This window comes from Carcharhinus amblyrhynchos, chromosome 1, assembly GCF_965287045.1.
Source record: "Carcharhinus amblyrhynchos chromosome 1, sCarAmb.v2.hapA, whole genome shotgun sequence".
NCBI classification, from domain to species: Eukaryota; Metazoa; Chordata; class Chondrichthyes; order Carcharhiniformes; family Carcharhinidae; genus Carcharhinus; species Carcharhinus amblyrhynchos.
The window spans coordinates 174,349,723-174,374,557 of record NC_137324.1 but is presented as its reverse complement, the minus strand read 5'-3'; the positions used below and the strand labels follow the sequence as shown (position 1 = coordinate 174,374,557).

Sequence of the window (24,835 nt, the reverse complement as noted above, 5' to 3'; positions counted from 1 at the left end):
AGGGACCCGGGTTTGAATCCCGCCACAGCAGATGGTGGAATTTGCATTCAACAAAAAGATATCTGGAATTAAGAATCTACTGATGACCATGAAACCATTGTCGATTGTTGGAAAAACCCATCTGGTTCACGAATATCCTTTAGGGAAGGAAATCTGCCATCCTTACCTGGTCTGGCCTACGTGTGACTCCAGGGCCACAGCAATGTGGTTAACTCTCAACTGCCCTTGGGCAGCTAGGGATGGACAATGAACGCAGGGCAGCCAGCGATGCCCATGTCTCACAAATGGATAAAAGAAAATTGATGATAAAAAAAGGCCCAATCTCCAAATATTAATATTGTTCACCTGTTGTAAAAATGGGAATATTTGAGAGCAAGGATTTGGGGTGAAATTGCCATTGGGTGATAGTGAAAGGACCAGGATGAAACAGATGCTGCCCTGACTTCAATTAAACAGAAAATGAGTAAGAGTGCACATATTATATTGCTATCGGCAGTTCAGTGTTACTGCCTAAAGACACCTCTTGTATTTATATCATGCTCATGGGCATTTGTACGAGGCACTGGCTAACTGGTCTGCACTCATCTTTTGTGCTAGTTCAATGATGTTGCCAACTCGTTTGTTTTAACTGGCACAGTGGCTGTGCTTCAGAGGTTGGGGATTCAGGTTTAGCCTCAGGAAGTACACAGAACATAGGAGAACGAAATCTACAGCACAGCATCCGACCTAGGACCCAGGGGATTCTGGCCTACAGAGCTCGGGCATCTGGATTCTGTTCTGTTACATGGCTGTGGGGAAAGAGCTAAGGAGTGGGACTTAATTGGACAGCTCCTTCAAAGAGTCAGCGTTGCCAAGAGGGGCCAAATAACCTCCTTCTGTGCTACACGTGATACTGTGATATTTGCCTTATGCTGCTTTTGTGTCTGAGATTTCTGGCCTGGAGATTTGCAAAGCATCAATCTCAGTTCAGTTCCTTCACTGGAAGATAATTTGTACATCAGAGCAGAAGTGACGCTGGTAGACTCTCACCAACTTCTACAGATGCACCATCGAAAGCATCCTTTCTGGTTGTATCACAGCGTGGTATGGGCTCCTGCTGTGCCCAAGACCACAAGAAACTACAAAGCATTGCGAATGTAGCCCAATCCATCAGGCAAACCAGCCTCCCTTCCATTGACTCTGTCTACACTTCCTGCTGCCCCGGCAAAGCAGCCAGCATAATCAAGGACCCCACCCACCCTGGACATACTCTCTTCCACTTCCTTCTGTTGGAATAAAGATACAAAAGTCATGTACCAATTGACTCAAGGACAGCTTCTTCCCTGCTGCCAGCAGACTTTTGAATGGACCAACCTCATAGTAAGCTGATCTTTCTCTACACCCTGGCTACGGCTGCAACACTATATTCTGCACCCTCTCCTTTCCTTCTCCACTATGTGCTCTATGAATAGTATTCTTTCTCTGTATTGTGCGCAAGAAAGAATATTTTTTACTGTATCCCAATGCACATGACAATAATAAATCAAATCAAATATTGGGATGCGGGCACACCTATGGGAACATACTTACAAGGCTCATGTCAATGGTCTACAAAAATGCAGAGCTTCCACACTCTTGTTCAGGAGATTAGATTGAAATCCTGTTGTGTGGTATTAAGAATTGATGCATTTGTATCCAACATCCCTCTGCAATGTTAAGGGAGGTTTTCGCTTTGAAAATAACCCATTCATTCGTAATGTTCCTTTGCACAGCATGACATGAACATACTTTTGTTGTTATTGAATGAACCGGGGCTCTATAAAGCGCAGTCCTTAAATAAAAGCTTGGCAGCAAGGGACGTTGCGTTAATTAATTTTGCTAATTCATACAGCCCCATATTCTCACAATCACCACATGAAAAGCTGCAGGGAACAGCCTTGTGTTTTTCTCCCACTGGTGCATGCGCCTTGTTTAGAATCATTAAGGAAGAACCAAGATTCACCCGCTCAATAATTAACACATTTGAGGTCTAATTAGTTCTGGAGAGAGATCTGTTTCTCCACATTTCACTACAGTCACTAGGGCAGAATGTTGAAGTATTTTATTTTGCTTTATTTTGTCCTCTTCCCTCTAATCCTCTGAAGCAGGCCACAGACAGCAAAACAAAGCCCTGGATTAAAGATGTAGAAACATAGGAACTAAAAGCAGGAATAGGCCATTTGGCCTTTTGACCCTACTCCGCCATTCATTTTGATCACAGCTGATGATCAAATCCAATATCCTGATTCTCCCTTCCCTCTCCATATCCCTTGATCCTTTTAGTCCCAAGAGCTACATCTAAATTTTTCCTGAAATCACAGAACATCTTGACCTCGGCTACATTCTGTGGTCGTGAGATCCACACATTCACCACCCTCTGAAGGGAGCGCCGCACTGCCAGAGGGTCAGTGCTGAGGGAGCGCCGCACTGCCAGAGGGTCAGTGCTGAGGGAGCGCCGCACTGCCAGAGGGTCAGTGCTGAGGGAGCGCCGCACTGTCAGAGGGTCAGTGCTGAGGGAGCGCCGCACTGTCAGAGGGTCAGTGCTGAGGGAGCGCCGCACCGTCAGAGGGTCAGTGCTGAGGGAGCGCCGCACTGCCAGAGGGTCAGTGCTGAGGGAGCGCCGCACTGCCAGAGGGTCAGTGCTGAGGGAGCGCCGCACTGTCAGAGGGTCAGTGCTGAGGGAGCGCCGCACTGTCAGAGGGTCAGTGCTGAGGGAGCGCCGCACTGTCAGAGGGTCAGTGCTGAGGGAGTGCCGCACTGTCAGAGGGTCAGTGCTGAGGGATGCTGCATTGTTGAAGGTGCTATTTTCTAGATAAAACAGTAAATTTCTCTTGATCTTTCAGGAATTTGAAAGGAGTGGATGGGGAATGAATGGAGAAAAGGGATCTATTCCAGTGAGGGAAGATTAGCAGAAGGCAAAGGAGGAAAACATGCAGTTCTGTGGTGAAAAAGAAATTAAGGTTGACCACCCATGCAAATATAGCTGAAGTGGGGTGGCGGGGAGGGGAGGGGGGTCTTATACTTTGAGTACACACAAAAGCATGATCCTTGGGGCTGCAAAAGTAGGGTCATCGTATACAGATCTACATTAACCTACAGCACACTGACATGAGTAGCTCAGGAATAAGAATCAGAGAATTACAGAAAGAAAAGGCTGTTTGCTTTTGTTTCGTCAAACATTTTTATATTGTTTTCATTCTAAAAATATGGGAGGTGGTGAAAATGTCTGACTGACTGATAGTCAAGAATCCTCCAGCCAGGTCACCAAAAGACTCTGTTTTCTGACCAATAGACGTGTGCGAGCTGTGAGGATGGTGCCCGGTGTCCAATGGCAGGAATGTGGGAATGGGGGCAGTATGCCATGAAAGCTCCAGGAACACAATTCACCCAGAATTTCCCCAACTTGGCTTTATCCCCAACTTTTAGCCTCTTTTCCTTCACAGAAAGACTTTGCACTCACAACACACGATTAGAACAAAGACATCAAGCTTTCGGAGGAGGCCCCTCCGCTCCTCGAGCCTGCTGCACCTTTCAATAAGATCATGGCTGATCAGATTGTGGTCTCCACTCCATTTTCCAGTCTGCCTCCCCCCATAACCCTCAACTGCCTCACCAATCAATAATCAATGACCCAGCCTCCACTGCTCTTTGAAAGACAAATCCACAGACTAATGGCCATCAGAGCGATAGAATTTTGCCTTACCTCAGTCTTAAATGGGAGACCCCTAATTTTTACACTGTGCCCTGTGGTTTGAGCCCCCCAGGGGAGGAAACATTCTCCCAGCGCCCACCAACATGCTGTCAGCACCCACCAACATTCTGTCAGCACCCACCCACTCTCCACACTCACTCCCTCTCAGCACCCACACACTCTCCACACCTACCCCCTCTCAGCACCCACACACTCTCCACACCTACCCCCTCTCAGCACCCACCCACTCACACTCTCCGCACCTACCCCTTCTTAGCACCCACACATTCCCTCTTAGCACCCACCCACCCACACTTTCTGCACCCGCCCCCTCTCAGCACCCACCCACCCACACTTTCCACACCCACCCTCTCTCAGTACCCATGCACTCTCTCTTTCAGCACCCACCCACCCACACTTTCTGCACCCACCCCCTCTCAGCACCCATGCACTCTCTCTCTCGGCACCCACCCACCCACACTTTCCACACCCACCCGCTCTCAGCACCCACGCACTCCCTCTCAGCATCCCCCCCACCCTCTCTCCACACCCACCCCATTTACTGTATTTGGGTAAGAGTGGGAGAATGGTGTCATGCTACGCTGACAAATTTTAAAAAAATCTCAATAGTCCCACAGCCTTGGAACCTCACTGCAACGCTGAGGATAGTGAACTGATTACCTGGGTACTTCACGTCGACAGTAACTACTGCCACTAATTTTCTCTGAGCTGCTGCTGCCACTCTCTTTGCCAGGAGCTTGGCAGGAGCTTTGAGGAAATTCCTGGCCTATGTCTATATCTGAGAGCCAGTCACCAATCAACTGGCTGAAACAAATTCAGGGACTGTGCACTCCTGCCCTGGAACCCTGTTTGGCGGAAGCGTTGGATGTGAGACTCTGGTGTGGTGATCTGCATACTCGATTCACTGCGCTGCGATTACTGGGTCACTGGAATGAATGAGTGCCTCATTGTGTTTATCCCTGCCAGTCAGTATCGTGGAACCTCAATGCTGGTGAGGCATAAAGGACCATTTGTCTGTAATTCTAGGAACCGCCTCCGAGAAAAGATATTATTGACTTTGGAAGAAGTGCAACACAAATCAGCTAGAACGTCGCCAGAGTAACTGGTGAGGAGGGATTACTTAACTAGATTCGTATTCTTGGAGTGCAGAAGGTGAAAGGATAATTTAATTGAGATTTTTAGGGTTGTAAAAGGAATTTGATAGAGTAGCCAAGGGAATTAACAGCTATACAATATTCAGCATAGAAACATAGAAAAACTTCAGCACAAACAGGCCCTTCGGCCCCCAAGTTGCGCCGAACATGTCCCTACCTACTAGGCTTACCTATATCCCTCTATCTTCCCAAGTTAATATCTTACTAAGCATACAAGTCAACCTTGATGTCACTGAATGAAAGAATAGATTTGAAGAGCTGAATAGCCAAGTCTTATTCCAAATTAATAGAGTAAGCTCTATTATGTATTAATAGAGTAAGAAGTCTCATAACACCAGGTTAAAGTCCAACAGGTTTATTTGGAATCACAAACTTTCGAAGCGCTACCTCCTCATCAGGTGAATAGCGAGGAGTCGCCACGAGTGATCACCTGATGAAGGTGCAGCGCCCCAAAAGCTTGTGATTCCAAATAAACCTGTTGGACTTTAATCTGGTGTTATGAGAATTCTTACAGTGCCCACCCCAGTCCAACGCTGGCATCTCTACCCCATTACATTAATAGAGGTGAAACTACAGATGCATATTCTAAACATCCGTGGGCTATCGTCATCACAGAATATTTCACAAAGCCTTCCCTTTGATGTTTTGTGTGCAGAGGGGAGAGTTAAGATACTGAACCATCCGGAATTCTTATGGACCATCCAGGAATCGCTAGGACATTTGGTGTGAGCAACACCCCGAGAAAAATCATTAGAAGTTGTTTCTTTTTACATTTTCTTTCACTGCTTTTCTTCAGTGTTTTGCAAAGTAAAATAGAGGTTGGTGGAGGAGGGGGCATTGGAGAAGAAAGGCAGTTTTGACCAAGTGCGACCGTTGTAAATGGAAAGTCATTGGACTAATCCTCCAGAAAATTGTCAAACTAGAGTTGGAAAACTGGGTAGATCTGTGACAGGGGAGGTTGTACATGTGCAGAAGGACTGAGAATAATGCAGTTTCTTTCATTTTGGTATGATGTTGCAATAATTCCTGCATTTAGTAACTAAGTTAATGGCGACATCTACAGATGTAACATTGTCGGGAAGTTCGTTGTGGGTATACAATCTGGTAAATATACATCCAGCAGTGATATACTTCAAATTCCTGAGAACCTATGCTTTCTGGACTCCCAAAAACAATCAGTTTGGCAGGAATTTTTTGTGTCTGTACAAATGTTGAATAGAGTCACAGAGTTATGGCGGTTTACAGCATGGAAACAGGCTCTTCAGCCCATGCTGCCTTTTGTTTATCACTACGCTAGTCCCAATTGCCCACATTTGGCCCATGTCCCTCCATACCCATTCTACTCATGTAACTAACTGCTTTTTAAAAGACAAAATTGTACCTGCCTCTACTACTGCCTCTGGCAGCTCATCCCAGATACTCTGTGTGAAAAAATTACCCCTCTCAACGCTTTTATATCTCTCCCTTCTCACCTTAAACCTATATCCTCTAGTTTTAGACTCCCCTACCTTTGAGAAAAGAAGAACACTCAAATCTTTGTTATTTGTTTACGGATGCGTTAACTCTGGCTGTGTCCCCTTAACTGCAGAAGTGCCACACTCCCATCCCTCAAACAATTTGTCTTGATCAATTATGCTTTACCACAGGCTCTGGGGAAACTGTCTAAGTTGCCCTACCTGAGGGCATTTTCTCACTTACCTGTGGAGGCATCTAGTATGGCACATCCTGCAGTTTGAGTAAATTGCAAGTAGGGGAAGGGGAAGTGGGGGTAGGTGGTAGAGAGGTGAGGTGGATGGGTGGGAGGGTCAGTAATGGTGGAAGAAAGAAGTGATGTTGGTGGTGTCTGTCCTGTACCTGCCCGCTCCTAACAGATGACCTGCTGCTAGCTAACACCTCATCAACCAGTTGAACTGCTCTGAATCAAGTCTGAACACTAAACGGCCACATAATGCACTGTGTCTTAGTAATGGAGAGTTCTGAGGTCTGGATAAAGAGGAAGAAACTGGCTGTGGAAGTTGACACTATTGATCCTTGAACTCCTTAGAATTGCAGCCAGCAACACTCAGGGCAACAGTTAATCTATGAACTTATACTTTCGCCCCCGTATGACATGTATTCGTCAAAATTGACTGAATTCAGCTCATAAGCCAGACAGTTGTTCCTTAAGGTCCACGTATGTTTAATTTTCAACCACAAACCAAAAAAGAAATGGCAATGTCTCTTTAAAACAAGCATGGTGACTCAAGCCAAGCAGACAAAAGCTTTCTAACGACAGATTCCAGCGAAGGCGACAAGAAGTTTTGCCAAGGAACCAAAGTATGAATGAAGCAAAGTGACACTGCTGTGGCGTATTCAGTGGGCTGACAAAAGGAAGCCTGTATTTCAGACAAGAAAGCCACCAGTACACACTGTCAGGCAGCAGGACAGGCCAGGGCACCCCGCAGTATAGTGCTGCCAATCATCCCTCCCAAAAGGACTATTAAAATATATCTCCCATTCCCTTTGTTTCTGCCAGAGTCCACGGGTAGCGGGGGTCATTAGCAAGCAAGGGGGTCTTCCACATATTCACGCCTTTTTGTACGGTCAGGATTTTCAAAAAAAAAAGTAATTATAATATCTATTGCAACTTGGCAAAACTTTGGTCGAATTTTTGCTTCGTTTCGCCCTCCCGCCCCGCACACGAACAATTACCTCATTTATGAAGATCCAGTGACAATCGAAAGCCACCAGATTGGAGTCAACAACCTGTGAAGTGGAAAAGATCAATCTGTCATTTATACAGTCATTCCAATGAAATACCATTTGATACACACACACGGTGTCACCCCTTCCTCAATGGGGTTACCCCCACCACCACAACAAATCTCTGCCATTTTTTCTTTCTCTCCCGTTCCTGCAAAGTGTTTATCTTTAAAAATAAAAGGAACTCCTTTATTCATTGACTGAGAAAGTACAAGACGCTGTTCAGTACTTTGTCGCCTTTTTTCTTCGATCCCTGAATCTGGCAGTCGATTTTTTAATTTATTTTTGAGGCCCGACTGAAGGGGTTCCAACTCAGAAGCCAGCTGATGCACTGTAAGAGCTGAATGGAAAGCATTCTATTCTCTTATCTTCAGACTTAATCACAAAAAGATTGAGGTGACTATTCAAATAGCACTGCTTCCGAAACCCAGCAGAAATACTCCTCCTCGTGCCATGGTTGGCATAACATTCTTGTGGTCAGCCGTAACAATACTTCCTACAGCGAGACCATGAGACACAGGGGCAGAATTAGGCCATTCGGTCCATCGAGTCTGCTCACGCTCCGTGAGTGTGATAGCTATGACTGCAACACTATATCCTCTCCATTCCTTCTCCTCATGTACTCTACGAATGGCATATTTTGTTTGTATAGCACGCAAGAAACAATACCTTCCACTGTGTCCCAATATCTAAAGTTAAAGTTTATTAACTAGTGTCACAAGTAGGCTCACATTAACACTGCAATGAAGCAAATGTGAAAATCCCCAAGTCGCCACACACCAGTGCCTGTTCGGGTACATTGAGGGGGAATTTAGCATGGCCGATGCAGCTAACCAGCACATCTTTTGGACTGTGGGAGGAAACCGGAGCACCGGGAAGAAACCCATGCAGACACGGGGATTATGTGCAAACTCCATACAGACAGTGACCCGAGGCTGGAATTAAACCCAGGTACCTGATGCTGTGAGGCAGCGGTGCTAACCACTGTGTTACCGTGCCGACCGTGAATGTTCATCAATAGCCAAATGTATATACCCCACTAAACTACACTTTCAGGAATTCTGGACAATCTTTATAGTCAAATGGAATATTCTCTAAACAGTAATCAAATATTTCTGTTCGATTCCAGGAATTAACAAGTTTTGCTTGTTCCTTCCCTTAAACACCAGGTAAATTTCCATTTTGAAATGCTTGAAATAACAACTCATGTCCAGATATTTATCAATTTCAATTTCATAAGCAGACTCGGTGGTTTTGTCTTTTATTGTACGCCTTAATTCTATAAAACTGCTGGCTTTAATCGGAGCAGAAACCGTTCTCACTCATTTAAAAAAAAACACAAAAAATCCTTTCTGTCTCTGGCTAAGAGCCCAATGAGTTAATATGTCATTGGCTACCCCGCCTTAAACATGCACTCCCTCCCACACTGTCATGGCGGGATTCAAACCTGGGTCCCCAGATGCACAGTGGTAGCAGTGTGTCCCATCTACAAGATGCCCTGCAGCAACTCATCAAGGCTCCTTCGACAAAGCCTTTCAAATCCATGACCTCTCCTCTATAGAGGGGCAAGGGCACCCAGAACCATGGGCACACCATCACCCCCTAAAGATTCTACTTCAAGTCACACACAATTCTGATTTGTAAAGAGATCATGGGGAGGGGTTTTCCCCTTCCTGACTGCTACGGGAATCATAATGGGCTGGGGGGAGGGTGGGGGGGTATGGGGTGGAGGAGGGAGGGCAGACTATGCAATATCCATTGACCTCGGGTCGGATTTTCCGGTTTTGGGATGAGCATGGCTGGAGTATCTCACCCTATGGTTCCTCAAGTGTCACTGGTCAAAGTCCTGGAATTGCCTCCCTAACAGCATTGTTGGTGTACCTACATCATATGGACCGCAGCGGTTCTAGAATGTGGTTTGCAATGACAGCTCAGATGGGTAAGAAGTTCTGGCCTAACCAGTGGTGTCCACATCCCATGAATGAATTAAAAAAATCCCTGTGGGCAGTTTGGTATCGTCTGTGCTTTTGATCAATTTACTTAATGATTCTGAATAAGATATCTGAATCAGGAACCAATACGAATCAGGAGTTTTATTATAACATGTCTTATGTGTCTGGGGTACATGTTCTACTAGGCTGTATGAGACACCAAATTATAAAAACCCTGTAGGAGGAGGCAGTGGCGTAGTGATATTGTCGCAGGATTCGTAATCCCAGGGTAATGCTCTGGGGACCCAGGTTCAAATCCTGCCACGGCAGATGGTGGAATTTGAATTCAATTAAAAAAAAATCTGGAATTAAGAATCTGCTGATGACCATGAAACCATTGTTGATTATTGGAAAAATCCATCTGGTTCACTAATGTCCTTTTGGGAAGGAAATCTGCTGTCCTTACCTGGTCTGGCTTACATGTGACTCCAGAGCCACAGCAATGTGGTTGACTCTCAGCTGTCCTCCAAGGGAAGGGCAATAAATGCTGTCCAGCCAATGATGCCCATGTCCCACAAATGAATAAAAAAAGCAGAAGGAGGCCATTCCCCGTAACCCCATGTAGTTAACCTGCTAATCCCTCTGACACTAAGGGGCAATTTAGTGCGGCCAATTAACCTTCCCTGCACATCAATGGATTGTGAGAGAAAACTGGAGCGCCCAGAGGAAACCCAGTGACTCTGTGACGCAGCAGTGCTAACCACTGTACCATCATGCCACCCATAATGTTCCAAAACCTCTCTGTGGTAGTGTATACAGTGTCCAGTTCGCATACTTAACAACTAGAATAAATTCATTAGCAACCCAACAGTCAACATAACACATTACACTAAAGTAGCAAATCCTACATTCTGAGCACTTAAACCTATTACAACTCTTCATTCTCAAGATATGCCAGCAGTTTTTTTTAATAAAACCTAAATCTATTTTGTTATTAATATAAGCCACTGGGTGAGTTGCCCAGTGGTATAACCACTCCACCAGCATTCCAGGTTTTGCTATGCGCTTGGTAGAAGAACACAGGATTGTCTTGTTAATCTGGAAGACATATATATTGGGGTGAAGGGGTTTTCATAATAGTCTTGAACTAGTCTTGCTGAAGATTACAAGGGTTGTGGAATTTGATAAAAGACCATGATTGTTTCTATTCTTCCCCAGTAGACTGGCTATTCACTAAAGTGGGTGACAAAACAATTAGAAGTAAATGATCCTTGAGGTTTGATAGAGAGTTGAAATATTCTCAAGGTGGTTCTATCCATCAGAGGTGCTTCCCTCCACTGTGTGTACTCTGCGATAACGTCATGTACAACATGACAGATTTCAGTTCTGGACAATGTCCAAAAACGTGTACTTGTTTGTGACTGACTTTAACCTGCTTTACTCTCCCACTGCCTGACTAGGTCAAGTCTTCTTGGAGACAGGCGTCACAGTGTTCGGTGTTAGAATTTTTCTTGCATCTTAAAGTAAACTAAAGTTTATTTTTAGAGTCGCAAGTGGGCTTACTCAACACTGCAATGAATTTACTGTGAAAGTCCCCTGGTCATCACACGGTTCGGGTACACTGAGGGGGAATTTAGCATAGCCAATGCGCCTAACCAGCACATCTTTGGGAGGAAACCGGAGCACCCAGAAGAAACCCACGCAGAGAGTGACGCAAGCCAGGAAGTGAACTCAGGTCTCTGGTGCTGTGAGGCAGCAGCACTAACCACTGTACCATCATGCCGCATCTTTCTGGTCAAACATAATTTGTTCCCTTCAGGGACTGGAGAAGCTAACTGGTATTAAATTTACTTTCTGCAGTCAGATTAATGGGCAATTCATGTGCAAATCATAGTATCATAGAATCCCTATGGTGAAAAAGAGGCCATTCAGCCCATCGAGACTGCACCGATTCTCTGTCAAAGTATCTTACCCAAGCCCTGTCCCTGTAACCCCACACATTTACCATGGCTAATCCCAACTAACCTACGCATCTTTGCTCACTAAGGAGCAATTTACCATGGCCAATCCACCTAAGCTGCACATCTTTGGAAGGAAGCTGGAGTGCCCAAAGGAAACCCATGCAGAAATGGGAAAATGTGCAAACTCCGCACAGTCACCAAGGTTGAAAGTGAACTTGGATCCCTGGAGCTGTGAGGCAGTAGTGCTAACCACTGCACCACTATAATGCCCCAGTAAGTGGTTAAAAATAATGGGGAGGTTAAGGGTGAGATCTGTTTGTGAGAAACTAATGGCGAACCCTTGCCAAGTTCTGAAGAATTTCAGCTTCAGGGGTTATCTCCTTTTTTGCCTGAACTTGCTAACAAATGTATGTATTGACGATGGAATGACAGATAAAGTCACCATGACCTTTCCAAAGGATTTCGTTAGGCATTTCTGAATTGGTAATCTGTTGTTTCTTAAGCTTTCATTCGAGTATGACCTTGGGGGATTGGGGGATATCCATGGGGAAGGCAATGACATAGTGGTATTGTCGCTCGACTATTAATCCAGAAACTCAACTAATGTCCTGGGGACACGGGTTCGAATCCTGCCACGGCAGATGGTGGAATTTGAATTCATTAAAAAAAAAGTCTGGAAATAAGGAGGAACTGATGACTGTGAAGTCATTATCGATTGTTGGAAAAACCTATCTAGTTCACTTATGAAAGTGGAACTGAGCAGCGACAGATCAGCCATGATCTTATTGAATGGCGGGGCAGGCTCGAAGGGCTGGATGGCCTACTCCTGCTCCTATTTCTTATGTTCTTATGTTCTTCAGGGAAAGAAATCTGCCGTCCTTATGTGGTCTGGCCTACGTGTGATTCCAGAGTCACATCAATATGGCTGACTCTCAACTACCCACTGAAATGGCCTAGCAAGCCATTCAGTTGTAATAGCATTTCACCACCACATTCTCAGGGGCAACTAGGGATGGGCAAAAAATGTTGCCCAGCCACCAACACCCATGTCCAACAAATGAAAGCTCTCCCTTTCATAATTTCCAAAGGCAATATCCTTTTTCTGATCAAGGGAGTGGATCGACTCAAAAACAGCTTCTTCCCTGCTGCCATCAGAATTTTGAATGGACTTACTTTGCATTAAGTTGATCTTTCTCTACACACCAGCTATGATTGTAACACTACATTCTACATTCTCGTTTCCTTCTCTATGAACAGTATGCTCTGTGCAGAAGAAACAATACAAAACAATACTGAATGCCAATACATATGACAATAATAAATCAAATCAAGCCAAATCAAATCAAACTAAAAAAAGTAACTCACTCCTGGTTCGATTGAGTTGGGAGTTATGCACACACAGCACTAACACCTGATCACTTTTGCTCTGTCCATGTGAAGAAGTGTTTGACACATTGCATATTTAACCTTGTTCACTCTGTAATGACTAGGTACCCAACCAAGGTGGTGACCTACTGCCCAAATGCTTAATGCAGCACCACTAACTTATACTTGTCTGGCACCTTCACCAGTGTAAAAAATATCCCAAGCAATGTAACCAGACAAAAATTGACACATGGCCCAGATACGGAGGTATTGGAACAGGTGACTAAAAGCATGGTCAAAGGGGTGAGTTATGAGAAGCGTTAGAAAAGGAGGGAGTGAGGTGGAGAGGTTTTAGGGAAGGGATTCTTGAGCTTAGGGCCGAGAAAGCTGAAGCATTTTTAAATCTTGAAAAGCTAGTAAGAATGGAGGATCAAAAAAGATTGTAAATGACTCAGGAAGCCTGACGTAGTTTATTATAGAATGCAAGGTAAAGCCACTACCATGGTGTACACACATTACCTGGGACTACAGTTCAGCAGGCCCAGTCCTGGACCTGCCTTATAAAAGGCTCAGGTGATGAGTTCCAGTTGGACAGGCCACTGCCTGTTACCAGGGGAACTCATCCTCAATGAGCCCCAGAGGGAGATCAATCATTAATTCCTCCATGGACCTCATGGGTGATTAACACAGGGATCATGCACACAGATCACTAAAACATAGCAGTGATCAGGCACAAGAAATAATCAGAAAATCTAATGAAACGGGGACCTTATTCCTGGAGATATGTAGGGGAGGAAGTTTTGCCACAGTTCTGGTTAGTCCATGTTTAAGTATTGTGTACAGACCCGGGGACTGCATCTCAGAATAGATGTATTGGCTTTGGGAGAAGTATAATGCAGATTTCCAGCATGTTATTCGGGTTCCAAGATTAGATTATCAGGAGGGATTGCATTAGCTAGATTTTGTACTCCCTGGAATATAGAAGGTAACGGTTGATTTGATTGAGGCTTATAGTATTTTCAAAAGAATTAATTGGTTGGTAAATAGCAAGAAACCTTTTTGCTTGTCTGCAAGTTCTAGAACCAGCCCAACATGGGAGAATGTCAGAAATATGTTGTCAAGTAAAGGATGATGGATGTGTGGAACTCTTACCTACTGAAAGCAGTCGATGATAGCTTGATTAATGATTATAGTCCTAAGATTGATAAATCTCTGTCATCTAAGGCTTTGAAATGGTACGGAGCCAAGATGGGCGGGTCGAGTTACAACAGCAGGACGGTGGCACAGTGGTTAGCACTGCGGCTTCACAGTGCCAGGGACCTGGGTTCTATTCCCACTTTGGGTCACTGTCTGTGTAGAGTTTGCACATTCTCCCCATGTCTGATGTTCCGCTTTCCTCCCACAGTCCAAAGATGTGCAGATTAGGTTGATTGGCCATGATAAATTTACCTTAGTGATTAGCAAGGTAAGTGTGTGGGGTTACGGGGAATAGGGCCTGGGTGGAATTGTTGTTGGTGCAGACTTAATGGGCTGAATGGCCTCCTTCTGTACTGTAGGGATTCTATTCTTCTATGATATGGATTAGCCTTGTCTGGGCTAAAGAAGCTTAATGGGCTGAAAGGTCTCCTGCTAGGATGAGAATGGTGGGAGACGTGACAGGTATCTGATCACGTCTGCACCACAATTCTGCATGACAATTTTTTTTTGTTGCATCCCAAAAATGTTTAGTTCCCAACACGAGTTCACCCTGGTGTATTTATTGAACAAATCAATCAATAGTTGAGGATGCAATTCTGTCCAAACTGATAGCTAGTTCATGATGAATGAGACCTTTGCCTTTGAATTTATTTTATCTGTTTCAGACAGACGATCTTTCTGTATCCTACACTTATTTACATTTGTGAAAAATGGTTCAATTCTAAATCTATTTCATCATTACTGGATTGAATTCTTTTCCTCTTTAGCTCGCTGCTACCTGCTGTGTTAGGGCTGGAATCTGGTCAATCTACTTGAGACTGAACCATCATTACTACACAGTGTTACAGTGAAGGATTGGAGGGAGTTTTTCACTCCCAGGTAGAGAGCGGTATGAGGTCTAGATCATTTGATTGGGCTGCTGATCTTCGAGACCCAGTCTATTTTAATGGGCAGGCTTCATTATCATCCCTCTGCCTGCTTGCCCCCAAGGGGCATCTTGGTTCAGCCTACCCGTGATACGGTCAAAGGCGACCGGGCTGGCGACGGTGGGGTGGGAGGGAGTCATGGGCCAGGTTCAGGAGGGTTTAATGCTTCACAAGGCAGAAGCTTGAACTTTCTCTGTGTGGCCCAGAGGAGGAGGATTTTTTTTTTGTGCCAATCACAATGGGAAGATGGGACATGAAAACGCTGGTCAGACAGTTAAAATTATACTGGAGTTCTGACCGACACATATCCTGATGCACATTTATTCATGGGGGATCTCTCAACCCAAGGCAGGTAGGCATTTCAAACACTCAAGGAGAGAACTATGGGATGGAAAATGAGTGGTAAACCATTCCTTGGATTTAACAGGCGTTGGGCAAAGGGAGTTCTAATTTGGGCAGTATGGTGGCGCAGTGGTTAGCACTGCTGCCTCACAGCGGCAGGGACCTGCATTCAATTCCTGGCTTGGGTCACTGTCTGCACAAAGTTTGCACATTCTCCCTGTGTCGGCGTGGGTTTCCTCCGGTTTCCTCCTAAATTTGAAAGACGTACGGGTTAGGTTGATAGGCCACGCTACATTGCCCGTTAGTGTCGGGGGATGAACATGATAAATATGTGGAGTTACTGGGGATAGGGCCTGGGTGGGACTGCCGTGGGTGCAGGCTTGAAAGGTCAAATGGCCTCCTTCAGCACTGAAGGGATTCTATGATTCCATCAAACCCTCTAGACGATGTCCACATCCTCTTTTCTGTTGGCCTTAACTTATTGGGAAGTACTATTGCCTCTGAGGGGGTGCTGCATTGTCAGTGATGCCATCTTTCGGATGAGTTCTCAATGAAGTTTCCTGTGTGCATTCTCGGTGGGTACAGCTCAAAGATCTCACAGTGTTATTATCTGAAGGGTTGCCCTCCACAGTGTGCTGGCCAATACTAAAATTTGAAAGTTTATATATTAGTGTCACAAGTAGGCTTACATTAACACTGCAATGAAGTTACTGTGAAAAATCCCCTTGTTGCCACACACTGTCACCTGTTTGGTTATACTGAGGGAGAATTTAGCATGGCCAATGCACCTAAACAGCATGTGTTTTTGGACCGTGGGAGAAAACTAGAGCATCTGGAGGATGCAGACACGGGGCAGAACATGCAGACTCTGCACAGACAGTGTGAACTGGGAATCGAATCCGGGTCCCTGGCGCTGTGAGGTAGCAGAGCTAACCAAAAAGCTTATTTATTAATCACAAGTAAGACTTACATTAACACTGCAATGAAGTTACTGTGAAATTCCCCTAGTTGCCACAGTCTGGCACCTATTCGGGTCAATGCACCTAACCAGCACATCTGTGGGAGGAAACCGGAGCACCTGGAGTACACCTATGCAGACATGGGGAGAACATGCAAACTCCACACAGACAGTGACCAAAGCCGGGAATTGAACCCAAGTCTCTAGTGCTGTGAGACAGCAGCGCTAATCACTGTACCAACGTGCCTTATATGCTACTACTGTGCTACTAATCACTAATCATTGGAACCCAATGGCACAAAAGGAACTGATGAGCTGATTGCTGCCCGTGTGTTATCTTAGAGTGTGCAATCTGATCGCTGTGTTTCCAACATAATAATAAAAGCACTTCACTGGTGGTAAAATGCTTTGGGTCATTGTGAGGTAATGAAAGGTGCTACAGAAATGCAAGTTCTCCTTATCAGTCTGAAACAGATTGAGTGGATTCCAGCTGCATGCGGTAGCTTGGTAAAGAGAGAAAAAAAATCAATTTCATGATAGATTGAGATTTGAAGCATTTTTCACAAAGGTAAACAGAAATGTCTGGTTTCGAGGGAGTATTAAGTTGAAGTTTAGAGTATCGTAGTGTATGAATTGCAAATGGCTAGTATACAGGTACAGCAAGTAACTTGGAAAGTTAATAGAATGTTATCATTTATTGCGAGAGCAATTGATTAGAAAAGTAGGGAGGTTATGCTTCAGTTATACAAGGCCACATGTGGTAAGGCTGCATTTGGAATACTGCCTACAAGATAAGTTTCCTTATTTAAAAGAAAGATGTAAGTACATAAGAAGCAATTCTCTGGGACTTCTTTCTCTGGAGTGTAGAAGGTTGAGGGGTGATCTTATAGAGGTCTATAAAGTAATGAAGGGCATAGATCAGATAGATAGTCAATATCTTTTCCCAAAAGTAGGGGAGTCTAAAACTAGACGGCATAAGTTTAAGGTGAGAGTGGAGAGATACAAAAGGGTCCAGAAGAGCAATTTTTTTTACACAGAGGGTGGTGAGTGGCTGGAATAAGCTGCCACAGGTAGTAGTAGCGTGGGGTACAATTTTGTCTTTTAAAAAGTGTTTATTCAGTTACATGGGTAAGATGTGTATAGAGGGATATGGGCCAAATGTAGGCAATTGGGACTAGCTAAGGGGTTAAAAAAGGGGCAGCATGGACAATTTGGGCTGAAGGGCCTGTTCCCATGCTGTGAACCTCTATGACTACGATAGTTCAGAGAAGAGTTACTCGACTAATACCAGGAATGGGTGACAAAAACAGAAAAATGCTGGAAAAATTTCAGCAGGTCTGACTGCATCTGTGGAGAACCGAGCCAATGTTTCAAGTCTAGGTGACCTTTCGTCAAAGGGTCATTTAGACTCGAAATGTTGGCTCTACTCTCTCTCCACAGATGCTGTCAGACCTGCTGAGATTTTCCAGCATTTTCTGATTTTGTTTCAGATTCCAAGGTCCGCAGTATTTTGCATTTATCTTTTGCCTGGAATGGATAGTTGGTATATGAGGAAAAATTGGATTAGTGTGTCTCTGCTGAAGTTCAGAAGAGAAAGGGGTGACTCGATTGAAGCGTATAGAAACCTGACGGATCTTGGCAGGACCGATATGGAGAGGATGTTTCGTTTTGTGGGAGAATCTCACTGTTTTAAAATAAGTCGTCTCCCACTTAAGACAGAACTGAGGAGGCATGCTTTCTGTCAGAGGGTGATGAGTCTTTGGAATGCCTTACCCCAAAAGGCGGTGGGAGCAGAGCCTTTGAACGTTTCCAAGGGAGAGGTGGATAGATTCCTGATGGACAAGGGGTGAAAGGTTACCGGGGATGGATGGGAGGTCAGGTTAACCATGATCTTATTGAACAGAAGAGCAGACTCAAAGGGCTCGGTGGCCTACTCCTGCTCCTAATCCATGTCCTGGTATGGAAGTTCAATATTGTATGTATTTTCAAGTTGTTTTTGGCCTTGTTGCAAGCTGGAAACACAAAGCTGATTAATGGTTCTAGCTTTCTCCTTGTATACGGGATAAAAATGTCTTGATGTTTGGTAAGGGGTTCTGAGATTTTGACGCAGAATGTATTAGTGATGTTCAAATGCAAATCGCCGATGGGGATTATTTTCTGGAACTGGAAGTGAAGTATAATTTCTATTCTATTGTGAGGAATCCCTTGCCTGCTCATTTATTGACATGGCTTAAACGCAGGTGCAAGAATAAAGTACCACAAGTAACTGCCAATCTGAAATAAAAACAGAAAAATGCTGGGAATATTCATCACTTCTGGTGTCATCTATGGAGAGAGAAACAGAGTTAATGAGCAGGATTCTCCAATCTCATCCACAGAACCTCTACAGTGTAGAAGGAGGCCATTCAGCCCATCAAATCTGCACCGACAACAATTGTACCCAGGCCTTGTCCCCGTTACCCCGTATACTTACCTACTCGTCCCCCTGATACCAAGGGGCATTTTCGCATGGCCAATTCACATCTTTGGACTGTGGGAGGAAACCGGAGAAGAACCTCGCAGACACAGGGAGAACGTGCAAACTCCACACAGACAGTCACTCGAGGCTGGAATCGAACCTGGGTCCCTGGCGCTGTATGGCAGCAGCGCTGACCACTATGCCACCATACCCGCCCCTGCTGCCAGCAAGAATGGAGAACTCAGTTAACACGCTTCAGTGCAGCGGCACCAGAGAAACCAGGCCGTGGATGAGCTGGAGGTATTCGGCAAACAATCACAGCTCTATTTCTCTCGCCGCGGATGCTTGTCAGACTGACTGAGCAATTTTTCTTCTGTGTGTTTTTAGTCAATTCTGGCACCTCAGCTGCAAACATCTTCAGAAAAAGAAACAGCTACTGGGGAAACCTCTGAGGCTTTCTGGCTGCTGTTAGTGTGACACGCCACCTTCTAAGGATGAACAACTTGAAGGACAGCAAGTCACACTCGCTGCCTGTCTCCGAATGTGGTCTTGAGGAACTGTCATAAGTCATTTGTACTCAAGCCGTACTGGAACCTTTCCAGTTAAAGGTTATCTGCATGCTAAATGAAGGTCAGAATGTGGCATTTTGTTGAAAGGACCAGGACTGGGAGGTATTTTCTCATCCCCTCTGATCCCTCCGAGGATGCTGAAGAATCCATAAATATTATTTAGCCATCACACACTCCGCATGACAAAGCTCAGAGACCAGCGAAATATGATATTTTTAATATGATTTAGCATTTTCACGATTGTTTATGCTCTGTCCACCCCAATCGACAAGACTAAAACCTGCTATCATCAAACATTTTATGGCTTTCCATTTTATAACATTTGATTAATTGCCAGTCAGTTCCCACTATTATCTGCCATATTACCTCAAGCACTGAACTGCCGTGAAGATTTTATTGTCTGGTTTTTTTTTCATATAAACCCTTTGGATTCTTGCCAGTGAGAAGCGAGGGCTGTGCTCTTTATGACTGACAGTTTATCTGCAAAACACTACTTCTTATCTGTGGGTTTGGAGCAGAATAAGATTTTCTTATTTAGCCTATTTTTTTTTCTCTCCTGGTGAGAGAGACCAGATTTTGGGGGCAGTTTTAAAGAAAAAAGAGGTCTCCCGCAAGGTGCAGATGAGGAGAATTCTCTTCTCTCGAGAGGGTTGTGAGTCTGTGAAACTCTCTTTCTCAGGGAGCTGGGTTATGGAGTATTTTTAAAACTTTTGGTCAGTTTCTTGACTGGCAAGGGAGTCCAAGGGTGTAGGGGTAGGAAGGAAAGTAGAGTTGTGGCTACAATTAAATATATTCAATGACCCAGTTTCCACTGCTCAGTAGGGAAGAATACACCATAGGCTGACTAGCAGAAGAAATGCCTCCTCATCTTCATCTTAAATAGGGTTTTGCTTTCCTCAATCTACATGACTCGACTTTCTCAGGAGGCTAAGGAAATTTGGCATGTCCGCTACGACTCTCGTCAATTTTTACAGATGCACCATAGAAAGCATCCTTTTGTGATGTAGCACAGCTCACTATAGCTCCTGCTCTGACCATGTCCACAAGAAACTATAAAGGAACGAAGCCCAGTCCATCACGCAAAACAGCCATCAATCCATTGACTCCATCTACACTTCCTGCTGCCTCGGACAAGTAGCCAGCATAATCAAGAATCATGTGAACCAAGGATATTCTCTCTTCCACGTTCTTCTGTCTGGAAAAAGATGCAAAAGTCTGAGGTCACGTACCAACTGACCCAAGAACAGCCTCTTCCCTGCTGCCATCAGACTTTTGAATGGACTTACCTTATATTAAGCTGATCTTTCATTACACCCTAGGTATGACTATAACTCCATTCTGCACCCTCTCCTTCCCTTCTTCCCCATGTATTCTATAAACGGAATGCTTTGTCTGTGTAGTGCATGAGAAACAATGCTTTTTACTGTATCCCAATGCATATAATAATAATAAATCAAATCAAAAACATCGTCTTCCAACCTCTCATCATTGGACACAGGCTGTGCAGAATACAGTGTTTTTCCCTTGTTTAAGGGTAGCACTCTCACTCTAAACCAGAATGTTGTGTGGTCACATGAGAATTGAATACAGGCGGAAGCAGTCATGTACTGTCGGAGGTGTTGTTTTATGAATGAGAAGAGTGGCATGGTGGCTCAGTGGTTAGCGCTGCTGCCTCTCAGCGCCAGGGACCCAGGTTCGATTCCCGGCTTGGTTCACTGTCTGCGCGGAGTCTGCACATTCTCCCCGTGTCTGCATGGGTTCCCTCCGGGTGCTCCGGTTTCCTCACACAATCTGAAAGACGTGCTGGTTAGGTGCATTGCCCTTGCTAAATTCTCCCTCAGTGTACCCGAACAGGTGCCGGATTGTGGCGACTAGGGGATTTTCGCAGTAACTTCATTACAGTGGTAATGTAAACCTAGCTGTGACACGAATAAAAAAAAGAACATGCAACAATAATAAACCAAATCAAAAATCCTGTTTCCATAGGAAATCAATTCTACTGAAAGTCAAAACCTGAAGCGTTCTTTATATTCAATCAAAGGCCCTTGCTGGAAGCTTCAGAAAACACGCTCTCACAACCTTAATCCAAAGAAAATGAACCACTCTGAAATGATCTTTTTGTTCTGCCATTCTGCAACTGACCAGAGGTGTCACTGTTGAGCAAGTGTCAAACCCACTGGAAGACTGTGGCCGATCATTTAAAGTATGAAATTAAAATGGTTCATTTCTCCTCCTCACAGGATGCGAAGAATTGGTTTGAAACTTAATTTGCTTCAGTTGAACTAAAGGTCAAGTCGGTTCTGCAGTCAGAATCACCATCCAGCAGTACAAAGATGAAGCATAATTACCATGTTAGCCTGCATGGTCTAATTCGAAAAATTCAGGCTCGCATCCTACAGTCAGTCCAACGCAAAAAAAAGTGAGGCAAGCTTCCAAACACCATAGCTTTCAGGCCTTAGAGGAAGTCATGAATTGCAGGCCACAATTCGCAAAAGACTGCGAACCTTGTGTGAGGGTTTGGTTTTGCAAAGAAGGAAGTCTTTTCTTTTGTATTCATTTGTGGGACATGGGCATCGCTGGCTGGCCAGCATTTATTGCCCATCCCTCGTTGCCCTCGTTCAGAGTGCAACTGAGAGTCAACCCACATTTGCTGTGGCCCTGGGGTCACAGATAGGCCGGGTAATTTCCTTCCCTAAGGGACATGAGTGAACCAGAGCTGTTTTTCCCCCAACAATGGTTTCATGGTCATCAGTAGATTCTTAATTCCAGGTATTTTTGATTGAATTCAAATTCCACCAGTTTGCCGCAGTGGGATTTGAACCCGGGTCCCTGGAATGTTGGCTGAGTTTTTAGGTTAATAGTCTAGCAATAACACCACTAGGCCATCGCCTCCCCTGCAACAAGTTTATCCAACAAACTTAGCTCCCGGAACAGCGATGATGGGGCAGAGTGGTTCTGTTTCCCTCTTTCTGTTGGTTCCTGCTCTCGTAGGTGGTAAATCTTCCTTGCAGCAATCAGTGAGAGAATAATTTATACTATTACTGATCAATCCATTTTTCTAAGCTTTCCATTGTGCTAGACACATCACCATGACGACGCTGCCTCTTTGAAGGAACATTATGGCACTTGTTTAGCGCTAAAATGTATTCCCACTATTTCCTGAGAATGAGGCTTCAGAATTTGTTTCAAAATAATGTGTTTGGAGTTGCTCCTGCCTCATTGGCTGAAGAGCCTGTAACGGCAATTAGCTTTAATGCTGAGATAAGGATACATCAGCTTCGAAAACCTGAGTTCATCCAAAACGCCTCGATCCTAACTCGCACCAAACCCTGGGTTGCACGACACTGCGCTGACTGCCTATCCAGCAGCACTGCTATTTTCCAAATCTCTTCCTGATGGTAAAATTGCTCTGCACCCTCACTCCTCTATCAGCTTCTCCTCCTGTCCCCAAATCCCAAATGGCTTTTCACCCCTCTAACTCTGGCCTTTTGCACAATTTGGATTTCCTTCACTCCACCTCTGGTGGCCGAGCTGTCGATGCACCGAGCTCTGGAATTCCTTCCCTGAATCTCTCCCCCTCCCTATCTCTTACCTCCTTTAAATCACTTCTTAAAACCTATCCCTTTGACCAGATTATTTGTATTCCATTCTAGAAAGGCAATGCTAACGTACAGAACCAGAGCCAATCTTTTCACACTCTTACATTTATTTACAGATTTGTTGGAACTCTACCACTCCGCCTGCCACGGAACTGGAGCGGGCACAAGGCGGACAACAGAAATGACGGTTGATCTCAGGTGGGAATTTCCGTTCTCGCTCGAGCAGGGATGTAAAATCCCACCCATGCAATTTGCCCTGGACCCTCCACGCAGACGCTATCGTTGGAAAAGCTCACCAGCACCTCTACTTTCTCAGAAGGCAAAGGAAACTCAGCATGTCCACTACGACTCTCGCCAATTTTTTACAGATGCACCATAGAAAGCATCCTTTCTGGTTGTACCACAGCTTGCGATAGCTCTGCTCTGCCCAAGTCTGCAAGAAACTACAAACTGTTATGAATATAGCCCAGTCCACCCCGCAAACCAGCCTCCCATCCATTGACTCTGTCTACACTTCCCACTGCCTTGGGAAAGCAGCCAGCATAATCAAGGACCCCACGCACCCCGGACATTCTCTCTTCCATCTTCTTCCTTGGGAAAAAGATACAAAAGTCTGAAAACATGTACCGACCGACTCAAGAACATCTTCTTCTCCAACTTTTGAATGATCCGACCATATATTAAGCTGATCTTTCTCTGCACCCTAGCTATGACTGCAACACTATATTCTGCACTCTCTTGTTTCCTTCTCCCCTATGTACTCTGTATACAGTTTGCTTTGTCTGTATAGCACACGCAAAACAATACTTTTCACTATATCCCAGTACATGTGACAATAATAAATCAAATCAAATTAACACATTACAAGCATGTACCTGCCAATCCAACAACTGCAGTTTTTATCTGTGCCCATTTAAATGTCTATTTATGGAACCCCAGTTAATTCCCACCATCTGCATACAACTAAACACAATTGGTATAGAATCATCAACTGGTCGTTTGTCCTAATATTTCCTTATGTGACTCAGTGTCAAAGTATTAATTGACAACCGCCCCTGTGAAACAACTGGATGTTTAACTACATTAAAAGTGCCTCGAAAATACCAGATGGGGATGTGATGGCCTCGTAGTATTATTGTTAGACTATTAATCCAGAAACTCAACAAATGTTCTGGGGACCCGTGTTCAAATCCCACCCCGGCAGATGGTGGGATATAAATTCAGTGAAAAAAAAATCTGGAATTAAGAATCTACTGATGATCGTGAAACCATTGTCAATTGTTGGAGAAACCTATTTGGTTCACGAATGTCCTTTAGGGAAGGAAATCTGCTGTCTTTACCTTATAACAATGTGGTTGATCTGAACGGCCTACCAAAATGACCGAGTAAGCCATTCTGTTACAAGGGTGACTAGGGATGGGCAATAAATGCTGGCCAGCCAGCGATGCCCATGTCCCAAGAATGAATAAAATAAACACTTGTTGGTTTTGTCCTTTGGTCGGGGGCAGCAGGGGGGTGCAGAAACAAATAGTTTCTATCTTCACCACTGAGATCACAACTGGGGACAAGTGATGTTCAATTATTTCTTTTAAAGATTCTCAACTCTCATTGCAATTTAAAAAGCTGTTTCTTCTTCCCTCATTTTCCTGCTTTGGCGCTCCACACCTCTCCACTCACCAGCCATCAGACAGTTCACCTCAGACTGCTGTCATGCCCCCTCTGCTGTGTCCGAGGAGTGCTCAGAATGACTGAGTTTCTGACTTCTCCTTCCTCCCTCTTGCTGCTAACGGTTCAGAGCCTCTTTGTGCCGATGTTTTTAAGAATAGCAAGTCAACCCTCTGAACAAACACGTGTGCAAAGCAGCTTCTTATTAATCCACAACACCGTAGAATTATAGAATCAT

At 44.6% G+C, this 24,835-nt stretch overlaps 1 protein-coding gene across 1 annotated transcript in view; it reads right to left on the bottom strand.

Annotated features, from left to right (window-relative positions):
• grid2 (glutamate receptor, ionotropic, delta 2) overlaps positions 1-24,835 on the bottom strand; it is a 956,474-nt gene that overhangs the window by 234,975 nt on the left and 696,664 nt on the right. Inside the window, exon 5 of the mRNA XM_080200204.1 lies at positions 7,576-7,629. Coding sequence (XP_080056330.1) covers positions 7,576-7,629 — 54 coding nt within the window. The remainder of the gene's footprint in view (positions 1-7,575; positions 7,630-24,835) is intronic.